Raw genomic sequence first — 22,571 nt, 5'->3', positions numbered from 1 at the left:
ACGGACTGAGCCACCAAGGCGCCCCTGTAGACTGTCTTCCTGCCCTTAGAGGCTACTTTCAACTCAGATGCCAATCCTTGATTCAGTCAGCTGTGGCCAAGATGACAGGATACTGAACAGGTTACTCTGGACACAAGCAAATGTCTCTGACCTTCTTTATTCCCGTGGGAGCAGTGTAACTGGAAGGCGTGTCCAATATTGGTTGCTGACAAGCAAAAAACAAAACAATAGGAAAAATTTCGCATAGGTCTTCACATTCCACAGATTGATAGAGAATAATTGCTACACCTTGGTGAATGGTCACTGCACCACAAGTTCAGTTGGCCCTTGAACAACATGGGTTTGAACTGTGCAGATCCACTCATATGTGGACTTTTTTTCAGCATATACAGTACAGTACTGTAAATATATTTTGTCTTCTTTGTGAGTTTCTTACTAATGTTTCTTTTCTCATTATACTATGTGTAATATACAAAATATGTTAATCAACTATTTATGTTTATCGGTAAGGTTTCTAGTTAACAGTAGACTATTAGTATTTGAAGTTTTAGGGGAAACCAAAGGTTATAGGCAGATTTTTGACTGTGTAGGGAGTCAGTGCTCTTGACCCCCACATTGTTCAAGAGTCAACTGTAATTAGAATTTCATGGACAGGGCGCCTGGGTGGCTCAGTCATTAAGCGTCTGCCTTGGGCTCAGGTCATGATGCGCCTTCTCACTCTCTCAAAAAAGAATGCATAGAAGTAAAATATATAAAACACCTACATAAAAGATGGGATCGAGCCCCACATCGGGCTCCCTGCTCCCTCTCCCACTCCCCCTGCTTATGTTCCCTCTCTCGCTCTCTCTGTCAAATAAATAAATAAAATTAAAAAAAAAAAAGAATTTCATGGACAGTGTGGCACTGAGCAGAGATGTGTGGGTATATTGAAGGTAGAGAGAGATCCATGTCCATGGAGAAGATTTAGAGCTTACATAAGTTACGCATAAACAATCAATACAAGTTGTCTACAGAATGTATTTAGGAAGTTTCTCATCCAGTCATACTGACAGATAAGAAATGTGTGATACAGGATTATTTTTTAATGTTTTGGTATTCACTGAATATTGTACACCAGCTTTTGTTGAACTGTGTGTGTGTGTGTACAAACATATTTAATTGATTTGTAATAGCCTGGAAATACATGAAGATCTATATTTTTAACTAGCTATTTGCAGTCATTGAGATCCTAATATATTTCTTAAAACAAATATAAAAACATATTGGCTTACTTAGTATTTGAACAGAGTAATTATATTCCTCCCACCCCATTACCCACCTGGTTCCCAAATCAAAAAACTGGAAGCCACCCTAATTTTAACCCTCTCCTGTCCTCCTCCTAATGCATTGTTCCTCAATGCTTTTACCATTATCAACCCCCTAAGGAGTCTTTTAGATGTTATTTTCCTAATTGTCCTACCCAGGTGACATTTTAATGTCATAAATAACACTGTATCTGTTTATATACTGTGGCTCTTTAGAGGACCACAAACCATTCTATCTAAGACATGTTTACCCCTCATACCTCCACCAAGAACCAGTTATTATTTGGAAGCATATCATTCCCATTGAGATTGCATACTGAAATGAGTCATCAAGACTGACTGATTTTGCTTCCTACATAGAACTCCACGATCATACACTGAAGATTACAGAGAACAGAGGTTTTTATTTCTCTCTAATTGCCAGCTGAAAACTACCCAAGTTTTTTAAGAAAGATACTAATAACCTGATCTAGCATGAACCTAGGAGACAACCATATCCTTAAATTATAAATGATAAAAAAAACAACTTTCAAATTCAGTGAAGTCTGGACTAAAATGAGGAGAAACATCAAGAGTAGATGCTGACCTATTCACCTATTGAATAGAATGTAGAGCTCTCTAAAATAAATGGCACAGCTTTGGAAAGCCCAATCAAAAAATTTCCCATCTAGAATCTGTGAGAACTTGGGACAGTTTTAACACTGGAAAACACTGAAATGACATTTTATGCTTCAGAGTAGCAGATGACATCACCTCAGAAGAGAAGCCTCACAAGTTGGCTATGGCAGAGAGGCTGTTGGGGGGACACATAGGGATCGATATGGCAAAAGCTATTTGGTGTAGTTCACAAAGAAATAAATTGCTATAGCACAACTACAATACGTAAATCTTCATTGCTAACCTTTAGAGATTTTGAAAACATCACTGGTCTAGATAATTCTACCATTATTCAAAACTAAGCAATAAGATGACACAGTCCTTCCAGTTCCAGGCATGGCAATATAGTTTGTATCAGACTAACCTTCCCACCTCCAAACCAACAAAAACAAGCAAATGTTTGAGGGTATTTGGAAGGAATAAAACAGGCAGAAATTTTAAGGGCTTCAATCTTTGAAAGAAGGGAAGAACATGATGTAAGTGCCAAATTTACCCCAGTTTTCTCTGAAGGTACTTTCCAATTCAGTGACATGGGATATAGCCCAAGCAGAAAGCAGGATTCTTACTGGACTGAGGAGGCAGATCACAGGTCAGGAATTGACAAAGGAAAGGAGGGGGAAACTGTGCATGGAGGGCTCCAAAACTTGCTACAGATTCTCCTAAAGTAATTTGTTGACTCCCGAGGTGAGCATGCACAGGGAAAGACTCCAAGGAACCAAAAAGCGGTGGCTAGAAGATTAAAGAGCTGAGCAAAGATTCCAGTGGGTGCCCAGTGCTTGGGAGACACAGATCACCTTCAAGTTCCACAGTCAGAGGGGCTTGAAAAATACCTTTAGTTTCTCATACAAATTCCAGAAGGGCCAAACTCTGGGGTTATGCATTACACTCTATGAGTAACAGCAGAGCTTTAAACCCAGCTCTGAATAGGAACAAGATAACTTCTCTCTGCCAACCAAAAGAAAATTTTACCCTTATTGAAGGAAAATAAGAGAGCAAACGTTCCCAGTGTCTGGCATCTAATTAAAATTTATAAGGCATGATTGAAAAATTAAATTAATAGAAAAGGACCAAATGAATAAAAACCAACAACAGAGTTTTCATATAGGGCCTTTAAAATATCCATGATTAATATGTTCCAGAAAACAAAGGATAATGGATGTTTTCTGCAGAGACCTGGAACCCATTCTAAAAAAGTTAAATGGCAATTCTAAAACTAAAAGATACAAAACAAAAATTTAATGGGTGGGTTTAATGACATATTAGAAGAGTAGAACAGAGAATTCTTGAGCTGGTCAATGAAAAGTATATAAATCAATGCACAAAGAGAAAACAAGGACGTAAATTAGAGGAGGACATAAGAGACATGTGGGGCATAATGAAAAGGTCTAATCTACATGTAATTTGGATCCCAGAAGGAGAGGAAATGACAGTAACAATACTTAAAAACAAAGGTACTAGCTGAGAGTTTTCCAAAACTGATGAAATACATCAAATTATGATTCCAAAAACCTTTTAAAAATCCCAGGATGTAAAAATAGGAAAAAAAAGTTTATCAATATCATGATCAAAGTATGAAACCTAAAGAAAAAACATTTCTTAAAAGAATCTCAGGGGAAAGAAAGAGACATGAGGTTCACTGAAGCAATAAGACTGGCTGAAATTTCAGTAGATACTATGAAAGCCAAAAAAGCAATGGAATGACCAAAAGGAAGAATGCTGTAGGAAAAAAAAATATATCAAACAAAAAACAAAACAAAGGAATCTTCCAGCCTAAAATTTTTTTTAATTTTTTATTGTTATGTTAATCACCATACATTATATCATTAGTTTTAGATGTAGTGTTCCATGATTCATTATTTGTGCATAACACCCAGTGCTCCATGCAGAATGTGCCCTCCTTAATACCCATCACCAGGCTAACCCATCCTCCCACCCCCCTCCCCTCTAGAACCCTCAGTTTGTTTTTCAGAGTCCATCGTCTCTCATGGTTCGTCTCCCCCTCCGATTTCCCCCCCTTCATTCTTCACCTCCCGCTATCTTCTTTTTTTTTTTTCTTAACATATATTGCATTATTTGTTTCAGAGGTACAGATCTGAGATTCAACAGTCTTGCATAATTCACAGCGCTTACCAGAGCACATACCCTCCCCAGTGTCTATCACCCAGTCACCCCATCCCTCCCACCCCACCCCCCGCTCCAACAACCCTCAGTTTGTTTCCTGAGATTAAGAATTCCTCATATCAGTGAGGTCATATGATACATGTCTTTCTCTGATTGACTTATTTCGCTCAGCATAACACCCTCCAGTTCCATCCACGTCGTTGCAAATGGCAAGACCTCATTCCTTTTGATGGCTGCATAATATTCCATTGTATATATATATACCACTTCTTCTTTATCCATTCATCTGTTGATGGACATCTTGGCTCTTTCCACAGTTTGCCAGCCTAAAATTTTATGCTTAGTAAATATTATCCAGCAAAAATATCCTACAGACAAGGAAGGAAGGAAGGAAAGAAGGAAAGGAGGGAGGAAGGAATAAAACAGGTAGGAGAATTCATCACCAGTAGACCTGCACTCCATGTTGAAGGAAAATGTCCCCAGTTGGAAGCACTAAATTTGAGGAAAGAATGAACACTGGAAAGAGTTAATGATGATAACAACATCTTGTGGTAGTTAAAACATGTGGAAGCGGGCACCTGGGTGGTTCAGTCGGTTAAGCATAGGACTCTTGATTTCAGCTCAGGTCATGATCCACTGGGCATGGAACCTGCTTAAGATTCTCTCTCCTTCTCCCTTTGCCCCTCCCCTACCACTTGTGCATGCGTGCGTGCGTGCGCCTTCTCGCTCTCTCAAAAAAGAATGCGTAGAAGTAAAGTATATAAAACACCTGCATAAAAGATGGAAAGGAAGGAAATGAAATCAAGCTGTTCTAAAGTTTTTGCATTCTTCTGAAAGGGATAAAATACCTAATTTAAGGAAGTTTCTAATAAGTCAAGGGTATATATGTTTTTAATCCTTAGGGTATCCACTAATAAATAATAGAAGAATACATAACTCAGATGCTAATAGTGGAGAGAAAGATACCGAATTAATCTAGTTAGGCAAAAATGGAGAAGTAAAAGAAGAAACATGATGATTAAAAATAAGTGGCAAGTGATAGGGTCAGTTCCAGCTATCTCATTAATTTTATCAAAAGTAAATGGACTAAATACTTATAACCAATGTCATGAAATGAAAAAAGGGAGATATCAGTGTAGGATACACAAATATTTAAATGGTATAAATAATAGTATGCCAGTAAGTTTTACAGTTCAGATCAGGGTTAGCCAAACTATGACCAACAAGCCAAATCTGGCCCACTGCCTTTTTTTTGTGAATAAAGATTTATTAGAGCACATCTATGCTCATTTGCTTACATATTATCTATGGCTCTTTACCCACCATAATAGTAAGGTTGAGTAATTGCAACAGAGACAATCTGGCCCACAAAGCCTAAAATATTTACTATCTGGCTCTTTACAAAATAAGTTTGCCTAACCCTGACTTAGATGAGCTGTACAAATTTCTTGGAAAGTACAACTTACTAAACATGAGATAAGAAGTAATAAAAACTTTGAAGAGTCATATAGCTATTTTTTAATGATTCTGTAATTATTTTAATGTTCCCCACAGGGAAAACTCCTCACCCATGTGGATTCACTGGTAAATTATTCCAAATATTTAAAGGATGAATGCTCTCAGGCATATACCAATTACTCTAGAGAATAAAAAGTCCAAGTAAAAATACTTCCTAAATCTTTTTGTGAGGCCAGCCTATCTTTGATAAATTTGATAAGGACATTAGAAGATAGGAAAATTACAGACCAAAATCTCTCATTAAAATAGATAAAACAAAATTTTAGTAAATTGAATCTAGGTAGATAGATAGATATTGAGAGAATAAAAATACATTATGACAAAAATTTTTTGTTCCATAAATGCAAAATTTGTTTAACATTTTTCTCTATGTAATTCATTGCAGAATGAAAGAAATATATGATCATCTCAATAGATACAGGGAAAAAAGCATTTGATAAAATTCAGCACATATGATAAAAGATCTTAGCAAACTAAGAACTTTCTTAAGACGATAAAAGTTATCTACAGTAACCCTACAACAAGCATTATATTTAATAGTGAAATACTGAACACTTTTGCCCCAATTTCATAGGCCATTCCCACAACTTCTATTAAACATTATTCACATGGCCCTAAGCAAGAAAAAATACGTTAATTAAAGCTATAAAGATTACAAATGAAGAATTTAAACTGTCATTATTCACAGTGATTCTTCATGTAAAAAACTCAAACGGATCTATAAAACAACTATTAGAATTAATAAATGAATTTAGTAAAGTCACTGGATACAATGTCAAAATACAAAAATTGATTGTATTTTTATGTACTAGCAACAAACTTTAGGAAATTAAATTTGTAAAATACCATTAGTATAATACAATCAGAAACAAGAAATACTTAGGAATAAGTCTATTACCTAATAATATACTAACAAAATGTATGTACATCCTCAATACCAGAGACTACTTATAGCCTCACACATGTGCGTATGTGTGTATGAGTGAAATTCAGTAAGAATTAAACAGAGGCAATTAATTCTGAAAGGCTGGAATATTTGAAGGGATTGAATATAAAGAGTGATCTAACTTGAGTTCATCCCTCAGTTCTAACTGATGTTTATTATCCAAATAGGTCCACTAGACATGGTCAGGAGGTATTTGATACAATTTGGTTGTCAGTCATCAGCCCTGTATTTTAACTACTGAAAATTTTGAGATAGATACCTGGGAATTGTCTCTTAATGTTGATCAGCAGGTTTCTATTTGTATTCAATTTGTGAGTAGTAACTTGTATATTGATCCAAATAGTTTGGGTTTACTTTTAGCATTTTGCAAACAGTATTGTGAATTTATGTATATTACAGCCATTTTTCAATATGCGTTATATTACTGGTCCCTTTTCAGGCTTATTATGGAATCTTAGTAGACCTCCAGATTCTTTTGTTGTGTCGAATATTTAGAAAGTGATTCTAATTTATCAATCTTTTTTTTTTAATTCTTGTTTGAAATGAGTTTCTAAATTGGCTATTACCATAATTTCATTGATTCACACTTATTTATACTTTACCATATACGAAATTGGTACATATTTTACAATTAATGGCATGCCATAATTAGCAACATTTTTCTTTCTTAAAAATACATAGAATAATAATGTATCTTAATACTAATGACATCACTGATTTGATTAAATGCATATAGGTTATCATACCACCTTGGCCATTTTATGGTAAATTATATCACACCAAGTCCTGTGTGTTATTTACAGTGTGAACCAAAGCTATCATCACCACCAGACATCATTTGCAGTACCTATCTCTAAAATTCTGCTAAGCTCAGGATATGAACTTTTTTATTATCTATAGTTCTTAGGACCCTGTAAGCCATAGAACAAGTACTAGACCAGTTTCCTATGCAGACTTTGTAGGTATTGGTTCTACATGTAAAGTAGAACTCTTGTTCCTTAATGGTCAGCTTGCCACTTATTAAATGAAATTTGCTCTCAACTAAATATTCTAAGATCAATAAATCATTTTAACAGAAAACCAAATTCTAATCTTGCATTAATATAACTTTGTCAGTAAATGACTCACAGACCTTTCTTATTATATTATGAAGATTTACATCAAATGGAGCCAGTTTGTCAAAGTTTTATTTTTTTGCCCTTCAGACTTACTGTTTACAACTACAATAAAACGGGATAAATAATTCACTTTTCCTCAAACCTTCTACACTTTAAGGTATCCACTCAAGTTCTGTCCTTTACTATCTTCATTCACATTTTTTACTGTAAGAAATGATTTCCTTCTTTTCCTTTGATAAATAAAAACACATCTATTATCTTGAATATCTATCCATATATTTTAAAATATATGCCACTTTTGTTGGGGCGCCTGGGTGGCTCAGTTGGTTAAGCGGCTGCCTTCGGCTCAGGTCATGATTCCGGGGTCCTGGGATCGAGCCCCGCATCGGGCTCCCAGCTCAGTGGAGAGCCTGCTTCTCCTTCTCCCTCTGCCTGCAGCTCTACCTACTTGTGCTCTCTCTCTCTCTGTCAAATAAATAAACAAAATCTTAAAAAAAATAAAAAATAAATAAAATATATGCCACTCTGTTTCTAGTATAGAACCAAACATCAATGTTAATTACAACTTTTAACCTAAGCTTCCATTTCATAGAGAAAACTCAGAGGTAGATAATTGAGCATAACAGACTGTCATATGCAAGCAATTTAGCATACCAGCAAGTTACACAACACAAGGAACAAAACACCCACACCCACAATATCCCTTAGATATTTTCTTAAAGTTGCAAAAATGAAATAAACCTTATCAAAGGCAAAGGTATTGTATACCATATGAAAATTAGAGGCATTTTTATGTGCATATATATGTGTTTCCTTGGTTATTAACCAAGTTTTATATTCTAACTTAGAAATTATCTAGATATTCAAAGATTTTTTATTAATTAATGAAATTTAATGCTAATGCTAAATCTTAAAGTTAACTAATTAATCACTTGGAAATTTTGTTTAAGCTGACACTCTAACCAACTTAATTACTGTTGATATCAGTTTTATCAGAATTATAGTTCAATTTAATTATTACATAATTTTACATTTTTCATAATCTTAAGCATTATTGGAAGCAATGTTAGCTTACCCATTAAGTAAAACCAGTATAGGAAGTTTAAATTCTAGATTAATCTGTCTGTCCATGAGAAAACCAACCTAAGTCTTAAAAAATAAAATAAAATGTTGTGCTTATATAATATACCATGCTGATAAAATCTGTAAGAAGACATAAAACTGTTTTTTTAAGTTGAGATATAATTCACATACCATAAAATTCACCCAGTGAAATTATACAATTTAGTAGTTTTTAATGTAGTCACAATTAGGTGTACAACCATAACAACTATCTAATTCCGAAACATTTTTATCATCCCTCAAAAGAAAACCATTAGTAGTCACTTCCCATTTCCTCCCTTCTAGCCCTTGGTGACCACTAATCTACATTTGTCTCTGTGGATTTGACTGTGGGACATTCCATTTAAATGGAATCATACAATAAGTAGTCCGTTGTATCTAGCTTCTTTCATTTAATATAATGTTTTTAACTTCATCCCTGTGTATTTTATGAATCAGTACTTCATTCCTTTTCATGGTTGATAATACTCCATTGTATGGATATACCACATTTTGTTTCTCCATTCATCAGTTTATGGGCATTTGGGTTGCCCTCTTTTTAACTATTAAGAATGATGTTGATATGAATATTCATATGTGAGTTTTTGTGTGGATATGTGTTTTAAATTCTCTTGAGCCTGTATCTAGGCATGGAATTGCTGGGGCATATGGTAACTATGTTTACTTTTGAATGGAATTACTGAGTCATTCGGTAATTTTGAGTTTAATTTAACTATGTCTAAGTTTAACTAAACTGCCAGACTTTTCCTAAGAAGCAGCCTTTTACTTCCCCATCAGCAACGTATGAGGGTCCCAGTTTCTTCAGATTCCCTTCGACACTTGTTATTTCTCCTTTTTATTAAAGCTATCCTAGTGTGTAGGAAGTGGCATCTCGTCATGGTTCTCATAAGGCTGTTTTTAAGCCAGTTTATCAAACTAGTTTGATAACTCCAAGGATTCACTTTAATTGTGGATTTAAATTCTTATATTAAAATTCTAATGAGTTAACAATTTCTTGAAAAACTTTTTTCTGAAAAGGCTAGTATTTTCAAAGTATCAGAATTTCAGTTTCTTTTTTCTCTAGAGATTCTTTAGTTACCTATATTAGAATTATATAAGTACTTACTCATCTGTACAGATCAGTCAGAACAGGAGCTCTATTAAATTTAAAATACCTTGGGATCTAGTATCCATCTCCCTGGACAGCTATCCCTAAGGTACACAGAAAGTAAGAGATTTTTATTATCAATCAAAAACACTGTTTTTAAGCATGCAAAGAGAACTAGCAACTTCAGTTTTACCACTTAGCCATAGGGCCAAAATTAACACTGAAACCTAAGCCCAGACTTCTAAAGAGCAGTTCTTTTTTCAGTATGCACAAGACATTTTCATGAGTGATGTGAACTTTTAGTAGCAGGCAAACAGACATGTAAAAAGACTAACAAGCCAAATTTTTTGTCACTTGCCGTCCAACTTGTAACATATCCATGTCTGCCACCCAACAGATTTAATTCCACGGGTGGATTTCCTATTGTTGGTGCCGTTAGTGAGGAATGTATTATTAGTTACAACCAAGCAAAATAAGAGCCCATTTACCAGCACCAGAAACAAACAAAGAAACACAGAAAACCAGAGTCGGAAAAAGGAAAGCAGAGACTGAATGTAATGTTTGGTTGCCACTTGATTAAAGGCAACCTTGGGTTTGAGGAGTCCATGAGGTGCCCTGCTCCAGCAAAACAGTTTAATTGGATCCGGCAGGGGGTCCATTTGGGTATTTTGATGGGACTCCCCAACACAGTCAAAACATAATTCTCAAAATTAAAACATAGTAATAAAAAAATGGATAGCAAATGTTGAAGTTTTAACTCATTAGTGAGAAAACCAATAGGATGATAAACTGATTCCAAAGATGATCCAAGAAACTCAGGTACTTATATATACACATATATAGTCATTGAAAAAAAATGAATGCTGGAATAAGATTATGAATTTAGATTCAAAACTAGGTAATATTCTCTAGGTCAGTAAAACCATAACCTTTGGAGTTACCCCATCTTCTAAATAGTAATCATTTGCTCCTTATCAGTTTTATTCAAGTTAACATCTCACTTTACAGCATTGTAAAATGTTTGGATCATAATTATTATAAGAGTAAATAGTCAAAAATTTTACATTTCCCTGGAGGGTCAAATGACCTTTAAAGTGGACTTGTTAGATAATGCTCAAGCCGGGCATAAAAAGTAAAGTAACTTTTTTTTCTTGGTCTCAAATCCACATTAGATTTTTTTTATAGGGGGAAATTATTACTCTGAGCAATTGGGGAAATGGAGTATCTTTAATGTGAGATGAAAGATAAGCTATAGAGCAGTTTCTCAGTTGGGTTGAACATGTTATCTTTGAGAGACATATCCAAACAGGAATGTCCATTGACAGCTGGCTATATAAATCTGGAGCTCAGGACTGAGTATAGATGGAGAAAAACAATTGGAATTTGCAGCAGTATGGATAATATGTAAAGCCCAAGACCAGATGAGACATCTAGGGAGTTAGTCTCATATGGAAGAATATAGGTCAGAGGGCTGAGCACTGAAGAACTCCAGTATTTAGTGATGAAAGAGATTAAAGTTCTTGTCAATGAGACACTGTAGTTTCATGATCAGTAGAATCAAATGTTTTGTCACATACATGATTTATTGAGAGGTCAGAAGGGTAAGGACTGTGCAATGATAAGATTTTGCCATGTAAAGTCACAGGTGACTTTACAGCTTTGGGGTCACGTGAGTGGCTCAGTCAGTTAAGCGTCTGTCTTTCGCTTGGGTCATGATCCCAGGGTCTTGGGATTGAGTCCCACACCGGGCTCCCTGCTCAGCCAGGAGTCTGCTTCTGCTCTCTCTCTCAGATGAATAAATAAAATCTTAAAAAAAAAAAAAAAAAGGCAGCTTTGGTGAAGTAGTAGGGACAAAGCCTGATTTAATTTAGTTCAGGATAGACTAGGAAGAGAGGACAGACAACTGCTTGAGGAGATTTTTAGCCAAAAGTCAGTAGCCAGAGGGAGAGGGAGTATCAAAGAAGAAAGGTGGGTTTTTAAAGATGGGTTATATCATAGTCCATTTGCATACTGACATCGCTTTTTTTTTTTTACTTCCTACTCATAATCTTTAGTTCACTCAGCATTGGGAAGGGCACTGTGGCAAATCCAGTGATGCATAAGGTGCATGCTGATATAAAATATCAGAATCCTAATATAACCAATAGAAACTAGAAAACAAAGGGCTAGGAAACAGGAGTCATGACACCAGGGAGACTCTGAGGAGCTTTATAAATCAGAAAGCATTAAAGTATATCCTGAAGGATTCAGGCACTAAATGAAACTAAATGACAGGAATAGTTTTCCAGGCAATGGAATCAGAACAAATAAAAGGATACAAAATAGGGGAATAGAAAACATATTTGTACTAAAACAGTAAGCTTCACATGGGTTAAATTAACCGGATTAGACCCCAGAAACCTCTCCCCTCAATTAGGTAAGCAGAATTGAAAATGCCTTCACATGTTCTCGTTGAACATTATGATATTCCAGATTCTTTAGGAAGCTATGCACAGTTGTCATATCGTAAGAATGCTTTTAAAATTCTAAATAAAGTATTTTATTTTTTGAGGAAAAGTTATTTATTTACAAAAGTCATTTTAACATAACTTCTTAACCCCCTAAATGGTAATCACTATACAGATTTCCCTAAATTTTTTCAGAAGTTTTGTCCACATAGTGTGTGTTGGTGGTATAGTGGTGAGCATAGCTGCCTTCCAGAATTTTTTCAACATAGTGGAACATTTCATTGCTGTGATTGAATGTCCATGAAAAAAATTTTTGAATCTTCCTAGCTCATCTCAAATACATTTTCAGGATAGAAGTATTACTGAAGACATTTCCCTATACTTTTAAACTTTTCTATAGCCTAAAGAACATTCCTGAATATTTTACAAGGAATAACTTTTTTGTGGATAACTTTTAAAATACAAATTGAGAGTTGTAATAGAATTCCATTTTCATGGAAATAATGGGGAGAAAAAAGGTAGATGCTAGTTTATCCAGACTTTATTAAGGTAAAAATAAAATCATCAGAAGTTTTCAATAACCCCGGTGAGGAGTGTGCTAAAAAGAGTGATGAGAGGTGGGAAAACTACTGACTTCTCTGTCACAGGCATTTGATTGAAGACGGATCATCAGCAAAACTGACCAAACTGTGACATTGCTTCGTATCCTCCAGCAGAAGTCTGCAAGTAAAATCATAGAAATGCAGGTAGTTAAGAGTGGACTTAAGGAGAGGTGACAGATTTAGGTCATGCATTGAAATAAATTGGCGAGGACACAGAAGAAATTTATTGTAAAATTAACCAGGAAAGAAGGTCCCCTAGAGTTGGGAATATAAACCCCACAGGAATCAGTTTTGAACCAGCTATGTGTAATACTGTCCTCATTAATGTTTTGAAAAAAGAGTTTGCATAAAGCACATAGCAAAATTATTAGGTTTGCAAATGGCTTTAAAAACTGTGAGTTAATGGAATGCTGATTAGAATAAATTGAAAGAATACAAATATTAATATTAATGTTATGGACCAATTCAAGGAATACAGCTAGGGATTAAAAATTCCAAATGATTCCTATCAAAAAGGGGTCTCATTTTTCAATTCAATTCATGGAAGGATCCTAAGGATCAAACAGTGTTGTTTCTTGTCCATAACTTCTGATCCCTCCACAATCTCACTCTCCCACCTTTCTGAACTCATCCCATATCAATTTCCCTTTCTACTGAAACACTCATTATATATGTGACCACAAATACTTATGTGATCCCAAGAATTTCTATTTTATCATTTCTAATCATATTAGGATTTATCTCAACTTAAGTATTAAATGTCATCACTGTTAAAAGATACTATATTAATGTATTTTGTATTTCAAAACAAGAAATAGAAAATCAAGATGGTGGTGAGGGTCATGTAAGCCAATTTTTGCAGATATTTTAAGGAAATGTAAAATAAAGAGGGTCATTTCAGATATATCCAACCAGGTCTTTATTAGACCAAAAAAGGCCAGTCTAGATGGATAATATAACTGCATATGCAGTATAATTTAAAAGATATGAAGAATCCTAACATCTGTGGCTCCCAGCTTGCCTGCCCTACCTCTCTCCCTGACTCACAGACATACATTTACTTTGGCTAGTAGAAACGGTTTTTTTCCCACCAACCTCCCATGGCGCCTGAAATTCTCAACAATAATTTTCTCATTTAGGAGAGAGGTACAGTAATTTATTCAGATAAATCAGTATAATCTGGGAACATAGACAAGTTTTGATAGGGAAGAAAAAAAGGAACATCTCAACCTGAGCATATGAGTTTGAAACACTGAAAGAGGAAAATGAGTTGAAATTTGGGAGAGATGCAACATGAGGGGACAAGGAAGAGGGAGGGAAATATGATTTTTCTTTGCCTCATAAGTAGTCTTTCCTAGACCCATAAAGCCTCAAATAGCAAAAGAGGTATCTGTTAGTTGGAACTAGAACAGATGTGGTTTTCATTTTTTAATCTTGTATGGCAAATCCAGAGTATCCATTTTTAATATTTTTTTCCTGAGGAATGTATATGAACTTGTCTTACTGATTTAAATATTTTTGTTTTTCTCTGAAAGTAACATAGTAACTATAAAATTAGTAACATTTACCTCCCTATAGATAACATTGGGTTGCATTTCTTTTTACTAAAAGTTTATAGATTCCTGTGTTGAAATACTATTGTTTTAAGCTACATCTAGTAAATCCTAGCTGTAAGACTACTACTCAACTGGCTTTTCCCTCCTAAAAATTTGCCTGGATTATTTCAAAATAAATTAGATTTAGAGCTTCGGTTATACTGACCTGTAATTTATGGATGCGTATATGTTTTTACTTTGTAAATATAGTTCATTTACCCCTAAAATGCAAGGCAGACGGATGGGGACTTCAGGAAGAGCCATTACGAAGAGCACCAGTGTGAGTGGGGAGATGTACACACTGGAGCATAATGACGGCAGCCAGTCCGACACGGCTGTGGGTTCAGTTGGAGCAGGTGGAAAGAAAAGGAGATCCAGCCTGAGTGCCAAAGTGGTTGCCATAGTGTCTAGAAGGAGTAGAAGCACATCCCAACTAAGCCAAACAGGTGAGTGAAGTGAATCCCACTTAGACACCTCGAGTTCTTGCTGGAGAGACAAAAGTGGATCCTCGTGCTCTGGCTTGTGAGTGATTGTAGAGTGTACCGATTCTTCTTTGCAAAAGGAAGTTTATTTTCCTGTCTCTGAAAATCTGTTACATGTGTGTGTTTATTTTTTTTTTCTGTACAGCTGTCTAACCAGGTATCATTTGTCAATCTGTAAAGTGGTCAGATATTTTCCATGAGTTAAAAAAAAAGTAAAGCCATGTTTATAAATATGCAAGGAAATGCAAAGAAGTATTAAAGATCCAAATTGATTTATATGCAAGAAAAGCAACAGGATTCTCCTTTTCAAAATGTTCCATAATATAATTACTTATAATATAGGCTCTATATTTTTATAGAAAAGAAGGTCAGTTGTGCAACTTGAAATATAGTCTTCAAGGTACTGTATGAATATAATTATTGAACTGTAATTTTGTATTTTCAGTGCAAGTTAAAAAGCCAGCAGTTATTTTTACTTTAGAAAAATGGGTCAGTGGATTTGTGCAAAGAATGTCTTAATACAAATTTGAGTTTCAGATATTTTCTACTGCTTATAAATCTTAAAAGCTTTATGTCCTCAAGGTATATAGAAAAAAGCAAACACAGAAAGGAGGATGGTTATTTCTGTATTACAAAATATTTTTTAAATTGCCCAAAATTACATAATATTTGATCAGACATATTAGATAATTCATCACTATGCTCAGTACTATGGAAAACTAAAGGTAAGTGAAATATTGAATTGATTTAAATTGTCAGCACTTGCTTCTCCTGTTATAACCATTGGCTCCATATTTTTGTTCCTTAGCAGCAAAAGTCTTATAAAAAAATTTACTCATGCCAAAAAAATATCATGAAATTCTTTTTATAGTTACCTTGGCATTCTGGAGAGTATTTTAAAATGTGCATTCTAGTGGACATATTTACAGATAAAGGTAGGAAATTGAGCCATCGAAAAACTGAACTAGAGTGCACAGCTATTTCAACAGAGTTTTTGTCTTTCTGAAAATCATAGAAGGAACCTAGATTAGCTAGAGTCTCTGTAATGGATCTGCCTCTATGCCATCCCACTAAGATGAGCTGTTCATTGTGAAGGAGAATCTTTTCTCTTCCTTAGGGTCAGACTTCTTCCTGAGGAGGAGACATTGTTCATTTGTGTTGTTTGATTTGTCTTATTTTCGATGGTGATGCTTCTTGGTTTTTGGTATTGATGTAATGATAGTTTACAAGGTGAGATGTGGATAAGTCTTTCACCTCCAGATTTGAAAATCTTTCATCACTTAGATGAAATGGAAATGTTCTTTGATGAACCAGTGCTTCCTGTGTGAGGTTTGACAGACAGCTTATTTTCTTAGGCTAACTCTTCATAGTCTCTCTTATTTGTCCCCTGTAGTTAGTTCCCTCTCTATCATTCACTAGTTACGTAGAATTACATTTTCTTAGAATAAAACACAACAATAATTTTACACAGGAACTATACTTGCTACATAGCTTTGTAGGTAATAGGTTCAAATGATTGTCATTGAAACACTTAGCCTCTTTGCTTTATTAATTTAAATTTTATTCCATTTATGGTCATTGCTGAATTTCAAATAATATTTACCTTCGGAAAAGATACATTGTTAATAACGTCCATGAAATAACCTATTTGAGGAGATTAGGTTACAATGTAAGGGACCAAAAAAGACATTGGATCACAAAGCCAAGCTAACAAAACAGTTCTATTCCAAAGTGACTCAGTGAATCAACTTTTACTTCATCTCTGTAGGACTCAGTTTGCTTATATACTGGGTGGATTGGACTAGATGTCCCCCTATGAACTTTCCAAGTATAAAGTTTTATGTCTCTTTTTCTACATCATAATTTTACCTATTATTTGATAACCTATTCTCATTCTTCTCGATCTTTCTAAAGCAGATGACAAAGGGTGACAAACCTCAGTCATCATGCCTCTTTGTCTCAGTGCAAGGCCTGGTTTTTCTCCCTGTTCTGTCTTCTACAAGTGATATGGAGAGGAAAACAGCCTTACTCATACATTAAAACAAGCTGTGTATTCTGTGGAATAGAATGTGTTACGTGTCATGTAAATGTTTAATTATTTTAGTGTGGGAAAAAAAGACTAATTGAGCAAAGGCTTCTCGTCTAGTGAACCTCTAACCCGTACAGCCCGGGCTACAGCTTCTCTCTCCTCTACCACACAGACGACAGATAATCAGGGAAATGTGAAGCACTTAGAAGTAAAGTTTAATCAACTCTTTTTAGAACAATTACAAACACATCGCTTTTCTGTTTTTGTTTTTATAGCCTTTTATGTGCTCAAAGGAATATATTTGAGTCTTTGAAATCAAGTAAAATTTATTTCAACAAATTGAAGAGCATAGTAAATTTTATACACACATATACACACATATTCTCACATATGTATATTTACTATGAAGAGTATTTACTCTGCTCTTTAATTATATATATAATTATTCTTATATATAATTTACTAGTCTCTTCAATTACATATAATTATTCTTATAGGATATTTCAATTATAAATAATATTAATATTTTTAAATCACCTTTACCACACTATTTATTCATAATGAAAGTAGGAATAACTTCTTTAAATATGTATTTTTTAGTAGGAGAGTGACATAAACAGGACATTTCCAATAACTCTAGGTGTTACTACTGGTAAATGTCTTTAAGCAATCACATACATAGCTAAAAACCTATTCAGTAAATCATAGCTGAATTAGATTGAAACGTGAAGTAGTGAAAGAAAGGAAAATTATAAGAAAAAGCTCCTGATCTAGCAATATTTTGGAATTGAATGAAGCTCTGAGTAACCTTAGGGCTAGGCTTTAGAACTCAAGGTAGATTTTAGCTTAGGTTTAGAGGCCCAGCCTGTGCAGTGTGAGGATTTGGTCCCTCACTCATAGACTAACTATATGACATTTCCCCAGTGGTAATCCCCTCCTTACTTATAAATAAAGGCATTTTTGAGAAGGGTTTATACATCTGTGAAGGATTATCCCTAAATAACACCCTTGCAATTACCTATAAATGTAAGGTAATTATTAGTATCATAAGAATGTGTCTAAGTTGAATAAACCTAACAACAAATTTACATTCTAGAGTTTTTTCCATGCACTTTTAAGTTATATACATGCATGGGTGTGTACATATAATTTCACTTCTTTATTGGTCATAACAAACTTAAGAAGTACCATTACTTTTATTCCCATTTTGAAATTGGAGAAACTAAGGCATACAGTGATTAGGTAATTTACTCAAGTTCCCATTGTAAGTGATTGGCCCAGAATTTAAACCCAGGCTTCCAGGAACTTAACAACTGTGTAAAAAAAGAAGAGTTTGAAATAAGGTTCAACAAACATTTAAGCACTATCCTGTTGGTAATGCATGATAGACACTGTACCAGGCACTGGGCTAGGAACTAGGAGTACTAAAGAGATGGATGAAACACTGTCCCTGCCTTCGAAGATATCAAAGTAGAAAAGGGTGAGTTACATATAAATATTCCAGCTCAGAAAGGGCAACTCTCCAATTATCACAGTGGTACAGAGGAAGCACAGGGTGATTCACTCTCTCGTGCAATCTTGAGAGACTTCCTTGAAGAGGTGAGACCTGTGCATTAAAAAATAAATCGGGAATATTATACAGGGAAGCCCATTCCAGGACAGAGGGAACAGCACGCTGATGAAATATTGAAAATGATGAGTGCTTACTCCCCTGGGAAATGAGTGCATCCTAAAATCATATGCAAGATTTCTTTAATGGATATTCCTCCTCACTGCAAGAGACAGGTCACCTCAGGACAGATCTTAGATCAAATAAACACTGTGCATCTGAGACTATGATTTCTGCTTAGAACTTTTAGCTTTTATGGAGAAAACATCTATAAATGTAAAATAACATTGGCTTTATCATCTAGAAATTGCTCAAATTACTTCATCTTATATTATTGAATAACTGTATCTCCAGTACTACACCAGCCACAGTAGGTATTTCAAAATTAAAAGTGTCATCCCCAGTGGAAGGAAGTTATTCACACTTGAAATAAACATGAACCAAAGAACTAGATGAGATAATATAAAGCAAGCACCAAAATGTAGTAAACCCATGCCATTTATGTATGTTACCAAAAGAAGTGGGAAATCAGATTGGTCTAAGATCTGTGTCTCAGGATGAGAGCACATGCAGAATTGGTAAATAATCATGGTCTAACTATTTAATAAAATTGTAATTGATTACATCATTAACAGCTGAAGACGCTTTATTAGATTAATATGTGAATGATTAAAACATTGATTAAATTATGGAAAATGTTGCAGGATTGTTTCATAATTTTCAAACAATTAAGAGTCAATTATCATGTACTAAGAATGTACTAAAAAATCATTTGTTTCTTTAACGGTATTCTGTACCTTTCTAAAAATTTTCCCCTATCCCAAATTTCATTTTCCTCTGTCTAATCCTTTCCTTCAAGACCCTGCTCAAGACCCTCTAACTCTCTGAGTTGTCCCCTGTTACTCCAACCTTTACCAGTACCTTTTTCTCTGAATTCCTGTTAGATCAAGCTCTCTGACTCTACTGTCAACTTGCTGCAAACACAAAAATTTGGGGGCTATTGCCATGAGCAAAGTAATAGGTATATATTTTTTAAGGAAACATATCTCACATGGACATGGATAAACAAAAATTTCCGTGACTTGCAAATGATGCACACTCCTTCTGAGTAAAAGAATCTCAACCTGTACAAAAAATCCCTTCCGGTTACGTTAAGCTCCTCGCATATTCTTCCTCTCTTTTTGTGCCACAGCAAGGCTCATGGAGCAGGGCCTGGGTTCCTACAGGTTCCACCCTGGCCTATAAGCCCTGCAGAGCCTTCCCCTCTTCCCGATCTGGCTGGCACATTTAGCGTTATCTGTTTTAGAGTTTAGGCATTTACAAAAGACAGAGTCACTACTGCCTTCTGGCTGCCCTATATTCCTGCAAAAATCCCTGAAGCAAAGAAACATAAAATAATTTTGTGGAAATTATTTTTTTTTTTATTTATTTTTTTTTTTTAAAGATTTTATTTATTTATTTTGACAGAGAGAGACACAGCGAGAGAGGGAACACAAGCAGGGGGAGTGGGAGAGGGAGAAGCAGGCTTCCCGCGGAGCAGGGAGCCCGATGCGGGGCTCGATCCCAGGACCCTGGGATCATGACCTGAGCCGAAGGCAGACGCTTAACGACTGAGCCACCCAGGCGCCCAATTTTGTGGAAATTATTAAAAGGCTAATAATTTTGTGGAAAGGGGGAAGGAAAAATACGGGGGGAAAACACAAATATATATACATATATTTATATCAATAAATGATCCCAGCCCACGGACACAGTTGGGCAAAAGCAAAGATATATGAAAGGGCTATAGTGGGAAATACAATTAGAAAAAAAGATGAGGCCAGGTCTTCAGAAGCCCTTTAAGGGACTTTGCTCACTGTTTGATGGAGACATTTTAATCAAGAAAATAGAAGAAACAAAGCTGTGCTACTGGAAGTTTAAATGGAAGCCAGGTGTACAAAACCAGGGAGGGAGCAAGGAGGTCAGTGTGGGGCTAATAGATGAAATGACAGATGATGATGCAGGGAGGGAGAGAAGGAGCTATGGAAATGGAAGAAATGAGCTTACTCAGAGAAAAGAATGGACTGAAGATGAAATTAAGAGAAGACAATGTGAAATGCCTTTATTCAGGAAAAACTACTAAGGGAAGAGGGAGAATATGGAGAAGTGGGGAGGGGGAGCAGGATCCAGAAAAAAGAATGAGGAGTAAAGATGAAGAGAAACAGAGTCCTAAGAGAGGAGAGAATTTTATAGAGAGGCTGGTGAATCCTACAGAAGGATTGAAGAGGCTAGGGAATGAGAGTAGACCATTGGACTTGGGAACCAAAGCATTCTTCCTGACCTTAAGTTTGAATAGACTAGTGAGGTGGGGGTGAGGATAGAACATGCCTCGGGTGGGGACGGGATTCAGCCTGGTCCAGAGCCCATCCCACTCTCCATTCCATCATTCATTTCAGCTTTCTCTCTGTAACCATCATCTCATCCACACCCACTTAATTACTCCCCATCGGATGGGGTTCTTGTCATGAGTGGAAGGAACTAGAACAGCAGAGACTGGGTAAGAGCCCAGGGACATGGAGGTAGAGGGTCTAAAATGTGTGTGTGTGTCTGTGTCCGCATCTGTATGTGTGTCTGTCTCAGAATAAAGGAGATCTGAGCGTTTTTCCAGGATGAGGTGTGGAAAAGGCACCTCTGGATGGAGAGATTGGAAGATATAAATACCAAGAATTTTAATTAACAAAGTCCCAGCGAACAGAGGGTATAATTCAAGGACACCAAAGTTATTCTTGGAGAGAGGGAAAGATGCTTCTCTCCCTGAATTTGATAGAAAAGAGGAAATGGTGGGGATCCAGAGGAGTATGCAATGGGAATATGAAGGCTGCAGGAATTTGAGTCAGAGGCCTTTGATCTTCTCCATGCAAATGAGGCGAGAGCGAATGGACAGAGTGAGGATACAGGGTGAGGAATGTAGTAAGAAATGAATAGGATAAAAGTACTGCTGAGCAGCTCTGGAATTCCAGCTGAGTTTGGATAGTGTAAAACCTCTGCAAGGTAACTTTAGAATGCAGTTAGCGGGATTTGCAGGGATCTAGTTCATGATAGTTTTGTTTCCTTCAAGACTGTCATCCCCTGCTGTGTGTGCTCCAATGTCCGCACCATGATTTCTGAGATCATCATAGGACTCTTTGAAATCATACTGCCCATCTTTAAGATTCTGAGATAAAATTTGGTTAGATCTAGATTATTGTACTCATTTTGGAAATTCACCTGTCTTGGGCCACCATTTACTACTTAGTTTGACTCTTCTCAGTATGAAGATTTGTCTCATTGGAAAAAGTTGAAGCTCTGCCCTCTCTCTTATCTATTGATATTACCTCTTCCTAAGGAAATGAGCAGATCTTTTTCTTATTCTTACTCAGAATACGGGTTAAAAGGCACTTTTTTGGCAGTTTATCTCAATGAAATTAATTCTTTCATTATAATCATGGGAATGAAACCTTTCAGAAGGTTTATAGTAGAATTAAAAACTATATGGTGTTCAGTATCCCACAAGATTATAGAGGCAGCAATGTAAGTATTCTAAGAAGTTTTAAGTAGATTTATATATGTTTGATTTCAAAATAGCTTAATAAGAGTTAATAAATCTCCAAGGCATATCACACATTTCTCAAGAAGAAATCATAGATGGAAACTAACAAAATTACCCTTGTTCCACTGTCAAGAAAATAATACACATGAATAAAACTGTAACTATAACCCATTTACACCTAATGGGATAGTGCTTGAATGAGTTAATTTCCCCATGACTTTAAGGCATTATTTTAAAATTCATGTGGTCCTTAGACAATAATCATGCCAAGAAAATGTCCAAGATATTAAATCCCCTGCTGCTAATCTTTTTCCAATTTTCTCCCCAGAAGGCACACAGGTAAAGCAAGTCATAAAATGAGTCAAG

At 35.6% G+C, this 22,571-nt stretch overlaps 1 protein-coding gene across 50 annotated transcripts in view; it reads left to right on the top strand.

Moving 5' to 3' along the window:
* Positions 1 to 22,571, top strand: part of RIMS1 (regulating synaptic membrane exocytosis 1) — a 490,270-nt gene that overhangs the window by 405,815 nt on the left and 61,884 nt on the right. For 28 of the 50 annotated variants that reach the window (XM_032409467.1, XM_032409498.1, XM_032409490.1 and 25 more), the window contains one exon: positions 14,728 to 14,963. The exons of 11 other annotated variants lie outside the window; for them this stretch is intronic. In XM_032409467.1, the coding sequence (XP_032265358.1) occupies positions 14,728 to 14,963 (236 nt within the window). Of the gene's footprint in view, positions 1 to 14,727; positions 14,964 to 22,571 lie in introns of those variants that run through there. 11 more of the 50 variants (XM_032409504.1, XM_032409495.1, XM_032409488.1 and 8 more) reach the window with 3 other exon arrangements.

The sequence above is a fragment of the Phoca vitulina genome, unplaced genomic scaffold (assembly GCF_004348235.1).
Source record: "Phoca vitulina isolate PV1807 unplaced genomic scaffold, GSC_HSeal_1.0 scaffold11, whole genome shotgun sequence".
NCBI lineage: Eukaryota > Metazoa > Chordata > Mammalia > Carnivora > Phocidae > Phoca > Phoca vitulina.
The sequence above is the reverse complement of the archived record's forward strand: the minus strand, read 5'-3'. Positions and strand labels throughout refer to the sequence as shown.